Source organism: Corylus avellana, chromosome 6 (assembly GCF_965113065.1).
Source record: "Corylus avellana chromosome 6, dhCorAvel1.hap1.2, whole genome shotgun sequence".
In the NCBI taxonomy this organism is placed as follows: Eukaryota; Viridiplantae; Streptophyta; class Magnoliopsida; order Fagales; family Betulaceae; genus Corylus; species Corylus avellana.
The window spans coordinates 30,058,448-30,074,423 of NC_142495.1; the positions used below are offsets into that span (position 1 = coordinate 30,058,448).

A 15,976-nucleotide genomic window follows, 5' to 3' on the forward strand; every position below is an offset into this window, starting at 1 on the left:
TAGCGGAATCACTTTCGATGCTTAAGTTGATAAAAGAAAGAGAAAAGAAAAGAAAATTTGGCAAACTAAAAGTAAGGAAAAAGTTTAGGATACCTGATGAAGACATCTCCCCTCCGTTTATAGAGTTCCCACCTCTTTTTGGGTAGGGGTTCATGGGCTTTTGCCTGTTTAAAATTTGACAACGTGGGCGATTTCCTCTAATAATAGTATAAGGTTAAGTAGAATGATCCCATCAATTATCTGACGTGACGAGTGAAATGTTGAGAGGGTAATCAGGTGTGGTCCTAAACAATTATAGAACATGGCATGAAAGTGATTTGGTACACTATATTTTACTACGTTTCGGGACAAGTACTCTCGACTTTGGCCATAGGCCTCGTAGGGTTTGAGTGGCCCAAGCTCCTTTGGTAACCTTTGGGCCACTTGGTCATATTAGGGTTGGAGTGACAATCAAGCTTTGTTTGAGTTTCTAATCCCCCAGCTAGACAAAAAAAGAAAAAAAAAAAAAACAAAAAAAAAAAGAGGTACCAACATTATTAAGTTGAGCAGCCCAGAAGAAACAAGTACATTGATGATGAAGCAGGTGCTTCGAGAAGAGTGCGAGAGTATCGATATTTTCACTGTTGCTGCTCCTATGCTTTTGGACAACTCACCAATAAGCTCTCCGACGAGTCACGTGTTCTATTCATCATGAGACATCCCTTGAACATATATATTTTTTTTCCTCTTTTTTCTTTTTATTAATATTTTTACGTACATTAATCATTGAGCCATAATATTTTCTCAACTTAGCCGGCTGAATATATATTAAGAACTTTATATTTAAGACCAACTTATTAACCATAGCGTGGGGCTTGTTTTCACTAAAACAAAACTTATAGATTTCTTTAGAAAAATTTAAAGTTCTTCGCCTCCTAGTTTGTAATTTTGATGAATAATACTCATCTTCACACATATTTATTATACTCATTCTATATCGCGCGGTTGACGTGAGTTATTAACATCTTGTATTAGTAGCTAGAGATTTGAAAAAACTGTACACAGTTAGAAATTAAATATAATATAGATATAAAAACATAGATGAAGAGATGAAAACAAATAATGGAGGGTGAATTTGTGTTGGAAAAAATAATTAGAGCCAAAGGAAAAGACAAAGTAAAATAGCTGTCCCAAGTGCGAGCTTATTTGTTTGCATGGATAGTCCTCTCTGCACACAACAAGGTTATCACAGCGAAGCAGTTTGTAGCATTTGATGAAAGAGCTTGAATTCTAACAGTGACGACCAATGGAAAGTGACCTTTTTATTCTTCTAACGACGTTCGTGTGCATGCGAGAGAGAGAGAGAGAGTACTGTTTGATTCATGAAAACGACTTCTCCACATACGTTTTCAATTATATATAAATTCTTGATGCTGAATATTAAATAATAATATGATTGTGTTATTATCCTTGCAGGTTCTTTAATTGCCAACGTGAATATGGCCAAAAGAAAAAAAGAAATATTGCAGCAAGAATTCTCTCTCTCTCGCAGAAAAGAACAGAGGCACTGGCACGTATCAATAACTTTATACTTTTATTATGTCATGTATTTGTTCATGCTCACATGCGCATGTGAACGCGCGTACTTTCCCGAAGTGCGACTCACGTGAGTTTTGCTAGCTTGCTTGTCACAAGAATCCTACGATACTTCTCTCTCCCTGCAAAAGGATAACTTATACTAATATATTTTCATGATCATCACCATTAACATGACTTAATTAATTAATAATTAGCTTCATGAATTTTGAGACCAAGACTTCAAACAGAGAAGACCCAATTTATATTTAGAATTTAATGTTGTTTTAAATTAAAATATAATCTAAACGATGAAATGAATAATCATAAAGAATCTTGATCCATATTATTATGTAATTAAGGTAAAAAAATATATATATTGGGTTTGTACATGCATGAATCATTTGCAGTAACTTATGAACTCAATGATACTTTATAATTAAGTGCATGATTAGGCAACCGAAATGATATAAGAAATGCATATATTCTCCATGTGAAGGAATCTTGATTATGATCAATGTGGATAAGAACAATGAATTAAATCCCTAAAAAGAATCTTCTTAATCTCCAACTTTTTTGCAACTAACAATGCTTGTTATTCTAACATATAAACAAGGTAAAAAGCGTTAAGCTTCATTGATAAGGAGACTTGGAACACAACAAGTAATAGATATATACCTACACATCCATTTGTTCTTATTATATGTTCAATTTCCTAGCTCCTATAATTAATTTCAATTTTTCCCATTTTGTATTCCCTTCTCAAGGAACAGGATGAGGATCCCATACAATTAATCCCCCTAGCTAGGAGTAGAGGGATGGCCTATGCAATAATTGTGAGAAGCCCTAGATGGCCATTTAATTATTTTTATTTCTCATTTTTCATTTTAGCCTCTCAAACAAAAATTTTAATGCAATCCAGCCTCCTAAAGTTATATTCTTAAGTGTGTCGACTCTAGATGAGACTCAACTACTTGAACAAATGTTCGAACAGGTGGACCCTCATTGGGGCCTCTTAAAATTACTTGCCCGATTGTAAAAAGTAGGTAATAATTATGAGAGATTCCCAAGCCTAGGGCCCTAGGGAATCCCAATCCCAAGAAAAATTGGGCAGCTTTCTCCTATTTATGGTTGAAGAAAATTCCTCATTTTGTAACACCTCATTAATTAATTCCTGTTTTTTTTTTTAAAAAAAAAATTCTCGGTGATTGGTTCGTGAAAGATATAGTTGAAACGAAGGCACAATAGAACCCAGTCACATTTCTTCAATCTAATAAAGAAATATTAATATAGTTTCCTGCAGACGTGTCAAGACAAATTGCTTATCTGTTAAACTTGTATTTTTCCCACAATATATCATCGTCGATAAGCATCCAGTCACGCTCATTCGACAAAATGTTGAAGTTCAGTATTGTCAAATTTTGAATCATGCCATTTCGCGTTTTACATGTTGTGGATCTTTTCTCAAGATAAAACAAACTCAATTTATAGCATTAAAGAGATGAGAAAAGAACACTTAGGCTGTCAGGATTGAAGAGAAAATTGCTTCAATAATAATACGTACATTCATTTAATTAACGTGGTGATTTTTTTAATTCCTATTACTTTTATAGTAAGAAAATTCCACTAATTTAACTATTTTGAGTTCTTAGGGTTAGAAGTAGCAACTCGCGTCGGGTTTGAGTTGTATTATTATAACGAGATCTTTCAATTCCGGCTCTTAAATTCATGTTTGGCTCGTGTACGTCAAGGTCGCGGGTCATGTTAAACATAAAAAAATTATGCATTAAACTACTTGATCTATTGTTATCACTGTTATTGTAATTTTTATTACTGCGTATGAATTTACGTGGGGGTGTGTGTGTGGCCAGTGCTAAATGCATGTGATTAAGGGAATTAAGGTAATAATAATGGAAGATTAGAGGGACAAGTAGGTGATACTCTAGAATCTAAAACTCTAGGAAGAGTAAATTAAATAGGTATATTTAATATGGAAGGCAAGAGACAAACGTTGGAGCAGGGTATATGTATGCAGAATATTGTTTTGTTGTAATGATTAATGGGCACACATGTGAATAGGAGTGGGTACGTGAATTTGTCCGTCTGGAATGGAGACAATGCTGCAAGCAATAAGGAGCAGCTAGCTATATACCTCTAAACATGCGTATCAGCCCGTTTGATATGTTTCATAACATCTCGTGATACACTCATCGGAGATGCCACTTAATTTGTGACGACAGTTGATGATCTTCTAGCTAGCTTGTGCACGAACCGGCCTGCACCCCGGCAACTGTTTCTGGTGGCTACACCTAGCTACCTAGCTTCTGGCAATTGAGTTGGCATGCTAAAAAAGTGGTTGATGTGACTACCATTCATGGATTATAGCTACACTCATTGGAAATTCGGCCAGAGAATGAGAGAGGGTATGTAGAATTGTACGTCTATGCATTCTGACAGTCCGGAGCCAAGAGATTCTCAATCATATAGATATTAGGGGTGGTAATTGTATTTGTATGTCGGGTTCTAATCGTGTTGAGACATGGTAGTTATAAAACTCAACATGTTTAATTTAAAAATGTCAGACCTTTCAATTCTAACTCGCTAATTTTGTATTAGATTCGTAAGTCGCTTCAAAATTGTCGGCCCTAAATGTTAAGTGTTAGATTTGGATTGTATCAAAACATGAGTATATATAAGACTATATATATAGGTAAACTCGAACCTGTTAGTTTCATATTGGGTTTGTGTCATATTCGAAAAAAAAAAACTGAAATTAAAAAACATTGTAATTTACATTAGTGCCCCTATAGAGTGAACGAAATCATTAGTTTTTCTTCTCATTGCAGAGTACAAGGAGCACAACCATTCTGTTTCTTTAAATGTATATGTTTTAGTATATACAGCCAAGTAAAAAATTAACAATAAAAGCATTATCAAAGGCAAACGCGTGTTGCTTGGGGCCATTTAATTACTCTAAGAAATTTGGCTTTTAGCCATGACTAAAATTGTCACTAAAAGTTTAGAAGTCCTTATCAATGGCTTTTATCGATGATTAATCGTCACTAATAAGTCATGACAGTTGATCGGTCGAGAAAGATGTTGTGTCGGAAACGACTTTAGTGTCGTCTTCGATATGTCATTAATTATGATTTTATTAATTTAATGCTTGTTGTGCATGTGATCTTGAACTCAGTAGGGGGTGTCTCTAGCTAGATCTCTCTCTTTCTTAATCTTGATCAAATTAATGTGGGTCTTATTTCACTTGTAAAATCTTGAAATTTTCATTAAAATTTTAAGCAAGAAAACATATAATAGCGAGAGTGGTGATGGTCTTCCAACAAATCTTTACATACTTAATTATGTCATAAAAAGGGTGGTTAATTTTTTTTACTGAATTTTAATATCTCAATTTTCAAATATGATAGAGAAATTAAAATAAATAAATAAATATATTGGATCACAATGAAATGTATGCATGCTGACTTAATTTATTCTTACATGGTAGCTAGAGATCAGAAGAGATATCAAGTTATTTCAATTTCCAAGAAGAAAGCATTCAATCTCAATATCTTATTTAGATGAGAAGTTGGAGTAGGGTGATGAGAATGATAGAGTGGCATGTGGGGAGAGAGAGAGAGAGAGAGAGAGAGAGAGAGAGGACAAAAGGTGACGGCTGGTTAGAGAGGAGGGGGGGGGGGGGGGGGGGGGGGGGGGGAGAGGCTAAAAACTAAAAAGCCCCCCGTGAGGAGTGTTTGGAGGCATTCAAAAATCACAACTACGCATCCTTTTGTTGCTTCCTCTTCACTTCTTTCGATGGCCAATTTCACTCCCTCCCTCACCATCACGAGCTTTTGATTCCCTCCTTTCCCTCCCCCGCGTTACGTTATGCCAACCTCTTTTTTCCTTTCCCTTTTTGTCCCTCTGCCCCTCCTTTTCTGAAAACTATTTTAATTTCCGCTGAAATATTTACTACGGAATTTAAAACATACTCCTAGTCCTAGGCTTTACCTACTTAATTACATGCCATGACTTATTATTATTATTTTTTAATTAATCCAATAAATATGATAAATGAGTATAAAGAATATCATTACTTCTCGTATGCCCATTAACTTGCAGATTATTTCTATATCCCAAAAAGTTGGCTACTTAGGTTGGCTACATGTAGATGTAGTCATAGTATGACTATGATATGATAGTAATGATTTATTAAATCCATGCATGCCAAAGCTTGATTTGATATTTCTTCACAATAGATAACATTTTTCAAAACAGCAAACCCAGGTGTTTTTTGTTTTTATAATTTGAAAAGATGTTTTGATGCGACATAAATTTAAAAATGATTTTGAATATTTTATGTATGAATTATTTGTTAATATTTTTATTTTGAAAATAGAATACAAAAATTTTAAGAAACTTACAAATCTTTTTGTTACTTATGTACGAAATTGCTTTTCTTTTTCTTTTATCTTTTAGGATATGAGTGGAATCTTATGAATTATTTGTACGTTCAAATCATACACAAAGTGGCCGGCCGGCTCGGAAATTCTCAGAACAAAAGAGGCCAGGGTACTATATATATATATATATATATATATATATATGTGTGTGTGTGTGTGTGTGTGTGTCTAATTCAAGGAAGGAATATGTTATTTTCTTTTCCTTGTTTAAAAACATTTATTTTATTTGGAATTAATGAAAATACTTTGTGAATTACCAAAGGGCAGTTTGGTAAGTTGAGGTAGAGTTTGTATTGTATTTTGTAGTGAAGAAACTGAGGCAGTCATGTGGGAAGCAAGGAGGAGATCATATCGATTTGAGAGCTCATCCCCCTCTTTTAAACAGCCTCAGAGCTTTGCAGAGTTGATTGGAAGAGAAAGAGAGAGCAGCTGAAAAGTAAAGATAAAGAGAGAAAAAGTAACTCATGGTTTCTAGGGAGCACAAGAGGGCAGCTCTGCATGAGAAGCTGCAACTTCTTCGTTCCATTACCAACTCTCATGCTGTAATTCCCTCAGGCCTTTCCATCCATTGGCTTAATTTCTTCTTACCTTTTCTCAAGGCTCTCTCTCTCTCTCTATATATATATATAATTAATCTTCTATGTTGTTACTGGAATTCTTAATTGGTTTTCTTTCACGTCATTTATAATCAATTCCTAGCTATATATCTTCTAATCTCCTATAGTTTTCCGTGATTCCCTTGCATGTATTCAATGATATTTATCTTCTCATTCTCACTGTTGTCACAATTTAGAAAAATAGTCGATAAAATTAAGTTACTGGGGACTTTGCAATAATCCCAGAGGCTTTTTCTTTATCTAGATTCTGGGAACTTTATTTTGCAATAATCCAGTTAATTCCATGGTGCTCAATGATCATCTGAGGAAAGAATTATTAATTAATATATAAAAGTTGCAGGATTGGATATTTCTGACTGACAGTTTCTGCTGTTCATGTTTGGCAGCTAAACCAAACCTCAATCATAGTAGATGCATCAAAGTATATCGAAGAGCTAAAACGGAAAGTGGAAAGACTGAATCAAGATATAGCGACTGCACAATCCTCAAATGACCAAAACCCATTGCCTGGGGTACGTATCTTTTAACATATCTATTATTCTTTCTTCTCCTGGCCCCCACCCCCTGCAATTCTAATTCAAATTATTATTATTATTATTATTAATGAAATTTCAATTTGTCAAATATATATTAACCTAGTAGTTTATCTTGAGCTGTAATTTCTACAGGTTACAGTAGAAACCCTAGAGAAGGGGTTCTTAATAAATGTGTTATCAGAGAAGAGTTGCCCAGGCCTGCTTGTGTCCATATTGGAAGCCTTTGAAGAACTGGGTCTTAATGTTCTGGAAGCTAGGGTTTCTTGTGCAGATAATTTCCGGTTACAAGCAGTGGGAGGAGATGTAAGATCTTCTAGCTTTTTACACATATATAATACTTACCATGCATTAATAAGAATGTTATTTTTGTAATTAAGAAGTTCATTTTCTTTAATTTTTTGGATCAGAATGAAGAACAAGCGGAAAGCATTGATGCTCAGGTGGTGAAACAAGCTGTGGTGCAGGCCATTAAGAACTGGAGTGGACGTACTGAACAAGAGTAATTAACTAAGCATCCGGCTGGTGTTATATATATAATATATATAAATATATATATATATATCTATTTATCTCTCTCTCTATTTCGCTTTTACAATCTTCCATTTTCTTCCTTGTTGGTTGAAGATCACAAACAAGTACCAAGAAAACAAATGAGTCTAGGTTTACCAAAATTTTCTAGCAGGCGAATCTTGGCTTTTATATTGCGCAACAACAAGAAGATTCCACGCACTGAGATGACTCGTTGTCGTGCATGTACGCTTATATATAGTATTGGTTTGTAGGCAGGGCTTAATTATTGCTTAAATTCTATATATATTTCATTAATTAATCTGCCTTCAACTACTCTTTGATAGTTGCCTGAAGTATATATATGTGTTTCCATATTTGTTCTATATTAGATTGGTCCACTCTTTGTGGTTGGAAAGTGCAACGTCTGATATAATGATCATCTTGGTGGTCTTTTCCATGTTAATTTGTTCCTTTCGAGGAGTTCCAGGATCTTCCACTTTGCGAGCTTAGATGGGTCGGGTTTGGAAGTGACCATATCTACTACAAGCAATTACCACAAAAAGGAACAAAACCAAATGGTTCTAATTAATTAATGGACTAACAAATTAATAATGTGGCAGTACTACATTTTGGGTTTTATTTAAGCCTAAGGTTGTCATTTAAATTGGGCCTTTAATTAGAATATAAAATCTTGGCCAAAATTGATGATCCGAATAGCTCGGTCAGAATTAATTCCGGTTGTTTGGTGTCCAAACGAGACCTATTGGTTATGTTTGGCAAGAGGCCGGACTGGAAAGAGACCCATGACCCAAAACCCAAAATTTTTTTTCTCAAAATTAACCCAAACATTTTTACTTTTTACGTTAAATCAATTATTTTTTTATTACTATTCAAATAAAAAAATCACTAAAAAACAAAATTTTTTTATTTTTTTATACAAAATATTCTTACTTTTTTCTCTCACATCAATCAAATCTACTACAGTACCGATACACTTCCTAAGTCAATTCCATCGCGAATAAAGTAACCTATTAATTAAAAAATATTAAAAAAAAAAACAACAAAGAAAAGAATAAAGTGACCTATTGATTTCAATAGTGTGTGCTACAAGAAGACCTTCAGTAACGACAACATCACGTGTAAACAATTCCAGGAACCTTGGAATCTTACCACAGTGGATTAAAAGTTGTTTTGTTGTATTTACTGTCTTGTTATTAAATGCCATATCGCACATATAAAAGTAATTATATTATTATAAAATGCTGTATTAAACAAAATAATACGAAATTCAATATTATAAATAAAATAAAATTACTTTTTACACTCATTTTATACCAGTTGATGTTACTTATTTTAAGTGATTTAAAACACTCTACGTCAGTTGATATGAAATGTATATGATAAATAGGTATTAAGGGCGACACTTTAATTGTTCAATATATGTAATATGTTATTATAAAGAAAACTAAAGAGATCTTATGAATAGAAATTAGAAAGACTAATTAATTCGCTTAATTACAATGAAATCATTTTCTTTTTGGCTTCCATCAACGATGCCCTTGTTATCTGCACACAGAGGTGTGGGTTCTTGAGTGCAAATTCATCATATCTCACTGAGAATGCTATATCCTCCATGTTTTTGACAATGAAGTTCAAAGCTGTCTCCTTCAACGATATGTAGGAACAAAGATCTGAGATCTCTAAAACATCAAGAGCGTTCGATGAATTCAAAGACCCAAGCATATGACGCTCACAAAATTTCTGCAAATATGAGATTTCGTACTTGTCGGCGGCCACGGACAATGAGTACACGTGCTCCTCCATTTTTTCTTTAGCCAAACTCCCCGTATAGAGGAACTCCAGAAGACACTCGAGCTCTTCGAAGTTCAACTCCGACAGTGTTATCGTGTCCATTGGTGGTGCTTTACATTCATCTGAGTCTAGCATATTTTTAAAGATTTGTGATCTGGTTGCCTATAACATAATATATAAAATCAAATGATCAGTAATAAGATTTTATCATTTTTATAAATTAAATCAATATTTTATCCCAAAAATTAGGCTAATAAAAATTAGATGAACCATTAATTCCATATATAAGAGGGAGAGAGAGAGTAACCAGTAAGGCTCTATGGGCCGGCACGGAAAGCCCATTATTGCCTGGCTTGAGCTGTATGTCGGTGTGGATTTGATCTTTAAGTGCAGTGAAGAAACCAGCCCGTAGAAAGCTTACTTCCTCTTTTAGTACATCTTCTTTGTCCTTCCTATCCGACACCCAACGTGAAACATCTACGAGTGTCTGAAGAGAAGCATGAAAGAGATATCCCAAATATATATAAGTATAAAATAGTATAAATAAGGTTTCATTTTTTTTTACACAATTTCTTTTCCTTCTCTATGTAATGAAACAGAAAAAAAAAAAAAAAAAAGGGTTAAATACTAAATTAGTCCCTAGGGTTTCACAACTTTATTTTTTCTCCCCTGGGGTTTCATTTTTATCACAGGAGGTCCCTGTGGTTTTGATAAGTGACCAAATTAGTCCATCCGTTAGTTGACCGTTAGTTGACCGTTAGTTGACCGTTAAACTGACTCGTGGACCAATCAGACGTCGACACATGGCACATATATTAATTTTTTTTTAATTAAAAAAAAATGTTTTTTTTTTAAATTAAAAAAAATATATTAAAAAAAAAAAAAAAAAAAAAAGAAAAATCGGAAGAAACTGAGCCACCCCCTTGGCAATTTGGGGGTGGCTCGGCCACCCCCTTTGGCCATGGGGGTGGCCTGGCCACCCCCAAATTGCCAAGCCACCCCCAGTTTCTTCCGATTTTTTTTTTTTTTTTTAATATATTTTTTTTAATTTTTTTTAAAAAAAAAACATTTTTTTTAATTAAAAAAAATTAAAAAAAAAAATTAATATATGTGCCACGTGTCGACGTCTGATTGGTCCACGTGTCAGTCCGTACAGTCAACTAACGGTCAACTAACGGATGGACTAATTTGGTCACTTATCAAAACCACAGGGACCTCCTGTGATAAAAATGAAACCCTAGGGGGGAAAAAATAAAGTTGTGAAACCCCAGGGACTAATTTAATATTTAACCAAAAAAAAAAAAGAGAGACATTAGGCTGGGCTTCAGGCCCAGTAAATGTATTAAATCCATTTGATATGGTGACCATATGGGCCAAAATGAAAATTAGCCCGTCATCTTTTGCTCCGAGCTTTTGATAGGCCTACTGCCCACCAATAAATAATCTTGAGCCCATAACCCCCCAAGTATACCAAATCTTCTGAAGTTTTTTTTTTTTTTGGTAAATATAAGTTGTAACATCCTGGTTAGAAGATAAGGAGAAGCCCACATGAGGTGGGTGATTTATGAAGATAGTTTTGAGTGTTAAGTTATAAATTGTTTTAGTTATTAGGTGAACTGGGCTTTATAAGTGATTCTAAAAAAGCTCTAAATTGACTATACATTTTGAAGTGATAACACATATATACGTGACTAGCACTTTTTCATGGCCGCTTATATAGTGGGAAACTTTCCAAACATACTAATTTGTTTGCATGATTTTCACCATTTAATCCAATCACACGCGATCAAAATCAACTCATGATATGGATTTATATAGTTAAGTATGTAATACTTGTGAAAACTATGAGAAGTAAACATGAAGATAATCAAATGCAGGAGGAAATTAAATTAATGAACCAACAAATTAAGCAAATGGAGAAGAAAAATGAAAGTAGTGCTTGCCTTACAGGAATTTGGAGGCCTATGGTGAGTTCCTTTCTCAGTTTCAAGCTTGTTTATGAGGCTGATTATTGCCCTAGCTCCCTCATAGCAAGCCCCACATATTGTATTCCTGGGAGGCCTTAGAATAACTGGCATTGATGTACAGACAACGCAGTCCATCTGGGTTTTCTAGGCTTAATTGCATGTGCAGTTGTGGGTTGATGAAACTCAGCTAGCGAGGAAGAAGGAGATGGAAGAATGAAAAGCAGAAGCTGTTCTTCTTCTTTTCAACTCAATTTAATATACGAGAGGTTAGTTGGACCTTCTTATTCCATCCCTTGCTAATCATCAGTGCTTTGACAAAGGAACAATTATAATTGCCCTTTGGACGATGCACGTTGTTTAAGCCTTAAGGAGGGTTCAAATTACCAAACTAGTCTTTAAAGGATGGTGTTGCCATTTTGCCTAAAGACGGCTATTGTCTTCTAGAAGCATTAAAGGTTGAAAAATGAGAAATTTTGCATTTTTTAACCAAATTATTTTACTCCTTCTTTAAGTCAATCCCCGCGTATTTCAAACTAAAATGGTGAATTTAATCGCTACATTTCAATGGTCAGTAATGAAAAATAGTGAATATTTGAACGTTTAAATTAATATTTTCCAAGTTCATTTTAACTTTTGGTAATCTACTTAATTCCATGAAATTGATTAAACAATTATATATTGAATGAAACAAAAGGGCACTAAGTCTGACTAAGATAAGGAGGAGGGCATGAAGGTCAATGAAATTAAAAAAGAAAAAAGAAAAAAAAAGGGGAAGTTGGTGGCATGTCTTTTGAGTGTATTTTAGAGAAACAACATAAACAATAGGTGGAGGAATCAGAAGTTAGGAAGAAGAAAGGGACTTTCCAACCTTACAACAGCAAATATGTGCAAGGCAGCCACGTCCCAATGCCTACTTTCTCAACACTAAAATTTAAAAAAAAAAAAAAAAAAAGGTTGTTAGGCCAGCGGCGGGTGATATGATTGGGCCAACAATGATGCATCATGCATGCATGTCTATCTTCTTGTTCGATGGTGATGCATATGCATCTGGGTTTGCCATGCATGCACAACAAGCCTCTTTTGATTTAGGACCCATTAATTTAATTAGTCTTGCATGAAAATTATATATTTTGTGAGGATGATGGTTTAGATCCACCATCCGTCACCACCATCAATGAAAGTTTAAGTTTCAAAATTCGGAGCTAAAGTTTCGAGTCTCTCTGGTTAGATCCCCAAATCCATGTGCAACATATGTTATGCAAACCGTGATGGGAAAATCATATTTCACGCCATCAGCCAATGCCTTCTTGCTGATCTGCTTCTTTGGTTGTTGGATTGTAATGGGTGAGAATAGAAGAAAATCGGAGAAATATATGGAGACAAAATTAGTTTAAGGAATGGAAGATACAAAGAACAGATTTTTCTCTCCATAACCGAACAATGTAAACCAACATAATTTTGGATTCGGATCCCCGAGATTTCTACAAATCTCCTTGTGTCAGCAAAATTTTGAAAAGCTCTTTATGGAGACCATTTGCCCAAACAACAACTCTTTTATCCGAACAAAAACCTCACGTCCGATCAAGTGAGCTTCATCGAAAATCTCTCATAATTTCTTATACTTTGACCAAAAAATTGTCGGGATTTCGATCCCGTAAGTTTTTGTTCTTATCTTTTTTTTTTTTTTTTTTTTTTAAGTTGTGAACCACAAGGAGGAAAATAATTTAAAAATGAAAAACCCACTTGCTCGAGCATTGTTCTTATGGGCAACATAATTACATTCCCTCATATCTCCTACATTGGTAGGAAACGTTATCCATATTAAACGTAATTCATATTAAACGTGTTGATTAAATAATTAAATTTATCTTTTGTTATCGATTTAAGTTTTTGATAAAAATAGTAATTTAACAGCTTCACGTTATCCCTTTCGGCTCACTAAATTTTTTTTTTTTTTTTTTTTAGTTAAAAAATAGATATTGGCCATTGCAGACAGGAAAAAGTGCAGTATCAAATTGCTGTGCTAGGACAAGAAATCATAAAACACAACGTCGTAGATAGAAGGAAAGAGGTTTTCGGTTCGAACTTTAATTTTATCAACAAAAGACCAAATATTATTGATATATATTAAGACAGCTTAATTTCTACAACAAAATATTACATTCCAGTTCTGCATAAATCCCAGATGATAGTTGAATAAGAAAGCAAAGAGATGGAGCCCCTAATGTATCTCTCTCTCTCTCTCTCTCTCTCTCTCTCTCACTTTGAAGGAGGACTCTCTCCTTGCTCCGCTGCACGCTTCTCGTAGTAGTGGTAGGCGGCTGCGCCAGAGAGCACCGCCAATGTCAAGGCTTGTGCGTGCATCCTACCCAAAAGAAAGTGCACGCATTTTATAAGTATTGTCTCACACACAAACTCACTTCTCTGGTTTTTTAGATGAATAGCTCAAAAAGAAGTTCAGGCCTTGAAGAGAAAAGGAAAGTTAATTACCTTGCATGAATAAGCCTAAGGCTTGGCTTCAGTGGAGATCTTGAACGTGTGTAAGCCAGTGATGCCCCAATTCCTGATGCCCACAGTCCCCCTATAACACCCATTTCATTATATATTATCTACTAGTTAAAAAAAAAAAAAAAAAAAAATGAATATATTAATTGGGAAAGAGGATTTATACTGACCAATGCTGGTCAGCTTGTGCTCTGAAACCCAAGACTGAATTGCTTCCATCTTCTTCTTCTTTTTCTTTTTCTTTTACCAAGTTCTGAGTATACCAGTGAATAGAATGAGTGGGGTGGAGTGGTAGGCAGGGGAAGGTTGGTATTTATAATCGATGTTATGTTGAAAAATGTGGTTTTGTGTTTGTCGTGGCCCCCTGTTTACTTGATTCTCTCTCTCCCTAAACCACTGGAAGTTTTAAACTAGAGGCTTCACTTATCCGGTTTTTGTTAGTGCTGCTGCATGTTTCAGACTCTTGCTCTGCTAACCTGTGCCCAATTGCTATTAGCCGTTGATTTACATGAAATCTAGGAGCTGGACATATGTACTCTCTGACTAGACCAGTGTACCTTTCACTCTAATTTCTTTACAAATTGGGTCGAATTTATAATTGATAAAATGATTAAGAGTGTACCATCATGTTAGATTCGAATCATATCAAGATAAATCAATCATAATTCGACTTATTTAATTAAACAGGTCAAATTCTTTAACTTTAATCTGCTACTTTCTCATTTGAATTTCAATTTTAATCATCTAATTTCATGAGGAATTTGTGAGTCAAATTCGTCATGTCATTAATTGTCGGCTCATAGTCCACCACTCATTTATTTTCACCGGTTACTGTTGCCGGTTGGCCGTTGGTAATGGATTTTCCAACCTTTAGTGGTGTTCAATACTTTGAAGCAATATAATACATAAAAGTTCTCTAAAGTAGTTGGAATTCGGGCATTACAGTGGGTATCCTTTTGATCTTAAGCAAAAGTTATGGAATCTGCAGATGTTCACGTGCCTGATTAAGAGCTAGATATTGTGAAATAAGAACAGAACAAAACAAAGGGAAAAAGAACTGCCGACCAAAGCATTGAAGCCGTTGGATTAAATGGATAAATGGGAAGCTTACACCATCTGAAAAGCCATTTAGAGAGCCCAACTTTCTTTAATTGGACGTTGAGATCACCTCTTCGATGTTGCTAATTGGGGAGCAGATCATATGCTTTTTCGAGAAACAGGGGGTGCTAAATGCCAATGGTAATGCTTCTCAACTCTCAAGACACATGTACCGCATCTTTAAACTTTGGAGAAATTGTAAAATTGGTCCTTCAATTTGACCATTTCACAAATAGCTTCATAAATTTTCGAAAGTGACAAAAACCTCCTTATAATGGAGAATATGCCAATCTAATAAATAACTAATTTCCTATAAATTTTGAGATCACTATGAAATTATATATTTATCCTAAAAAAAATTACAAATAAATATAAATAAAAGAAAGGAGAGTTGGGCCACCCCTCTTGCCAATCTAGGGTGGTAGACAGATCCGTATTCTCAATAATTTGCTGCTACCTAAAGCTTGTTTGGACAAGTGGGCTTTATATGAGCTTTCTCACATTTGGAGACCAAATTGTTTTTTGATTTTTGTTTTTTTTGTTTTTAATTTTATTTTATAAGTAATGTTATATATACTAAAAGGCGCAGAAGGACGCAACTCTAATATATATGAGGTATACAAGAGAATGCTTAAGTAGAAGAAGAAGAAAAAACAAGAAAGTTGTGAAAGTTAATCACTAACATAGCTAAGTAAGCAGCAGTCCCAATGAATAGGGAAAAGAACAAAAAAAAAAAAAAAAAAAAAAGACTTAGGCTCCTTCATAGACTTCTCAAAATCCTCAAAACATCTCACATTTCTCTTCCTCTACAAACACCACAAAAGGCAAAGAAGGACCATCTTCCACACCGTAGCACTACGAGAATGACCTCCAGTCCACCAACAGACAAACAAATTCGCCACCCTATTAGGCATAAC

General features: G+C 34.6%; 3 protein-coding genes across 3 annotated transcripts; 1 reads left to right on the forward strand and 2 right to left on the reverse strand.

Annotated features, from left to right (window-relative positions):
* Positions 1-6,333: 6,333 nt before the first annotated feature.
* LOC132188348 (transcription factor bHLH61) lies at positions 6,334-8,033 on the forward strand. The gene is made up of 4 exons (XM_059602772.2): positions 6,334-6,556; positions 7,018-7,143; positions 7,300-7,470; positions 7,575-8,033. The coding sequence occupies exons 1-4, from the start codon at positions 6,479-6,481 to the stop codon at positions 7,668-7,670; spliced, it is 471 nt and encodes a 156-aa protein (XP_059458755.2). The 5' UTR covers positions 6,334-6,478; the 3' UTR covers positions 7,671-8,033.
* Positions 8,034-9,192: 1,159 nt separating this feature from the next.
* On the reverse strand, positions 9,193-11,591 carry LOC132188144 (BTB/POZ domain-containing protein). Its single transcript, XM_059602546.2, has 3 exons — positions 11,433-11,591; positions 9,797-9,976; positions 9,193-9,651 (listed from the first exon to the last, which is right to left on the reverse strand). Exons 1-3 carry the CDS (start codon positions 11,589-11,591, stop codon positions 9,193-9,195), a joined length of 798 nt encoding a protein of 265 aa, XP_059458529.2.
* A 2,009-nt stretch (positions 11,592-13,600) lies between these two features.
* On the reverse strand, positions 13,601-14,226 carry LOC148585173 (uncharacterized). The gene is made up of 3 exons (XM_088517920.1): positions 14,132-14,226; positions 13,947-14,037; positions 13,601-13,821 (listed from the first exon to the last, which is right to left on the reverse strand). Exons 1-3 carry the CDS (start codon positions 14,178-14,180, stop codon positions 13,716-13,718), a joined length of 246 nt encoding a protein of 81 aa, XP_088374046.1. The 5' UTR covers positions 14,181-14,226; the 3' UTR covers positions 13,601-13,715.
* Between the last annotated feature and the right edge of the window lie 1,750 nt (positions 14,227-15,976).

Bases quoted from the DNA above. Each gene is read 5' to 3' on its own strand.
- LOC132188144 (XM_059602546.2), bottom strand. From the start codon at position 11,591: ATGGACTGCGTTGTCTGTACATCAATGCCAGTTATTCTAAGGCCTCCC. The intron at 9,977-11,432 runs GCAAGCACTACT...GCTTCTCTTCAG, and splicing joins GGCCTCCAAATTCCTGTAAG to ACACTCGTAGATGTTTCACG. The intron at 9,652-9,796 runs GTTACTCTCTCT...ATTATGTTATAG, and splicing joins CGGCCCATAGAGCCTTACTG to GCAACCAGATCACAAATCTT.
- LOC132188348 (XM_059602772.2), top strand. From the start codon at position 6,479: ATGGTTTCTAGGGAGCACAAGAGGGCAGCTCTGCATGAGAAGCTGCAA. The intron at 6,557-7,017 runs GTAATTCCCTCA...CATGTTTGGCAG, and splicing joins CCATTACCAACTCTCATGCT to CTAAACCAAACCTCAATCAT. The intron at 7,471-7,574 runs GTAAGATCTTCT...TTTTTGGATCAG, and splicing joins TACAAGCAGTGGGAGGAGAT to AATGAAGAACAAGCGGAAAG.
- LOC148585173 (XM_088517920.1), bottom strand. From the start codon at position 14,180: ATGGAAGCAATTCAGTCTTGGGTTTCAGAGCACAAGCTGACCAGCATT. The intron at 14,038-14,131 runs GTCAGTATAAAT...TGGGTGTTATAG, and splicing joins GCACAAGCTGACCAGCATTG to GGGGACTGTGGGCATCAGGA. The intron at 13,822-13,946 runs GTAATTAACTTT...TCTTTTGGGTAG, and splicing joins CTTAGGCTTATTCATGCAAG to GATGCACGCACAAGCCTTGA.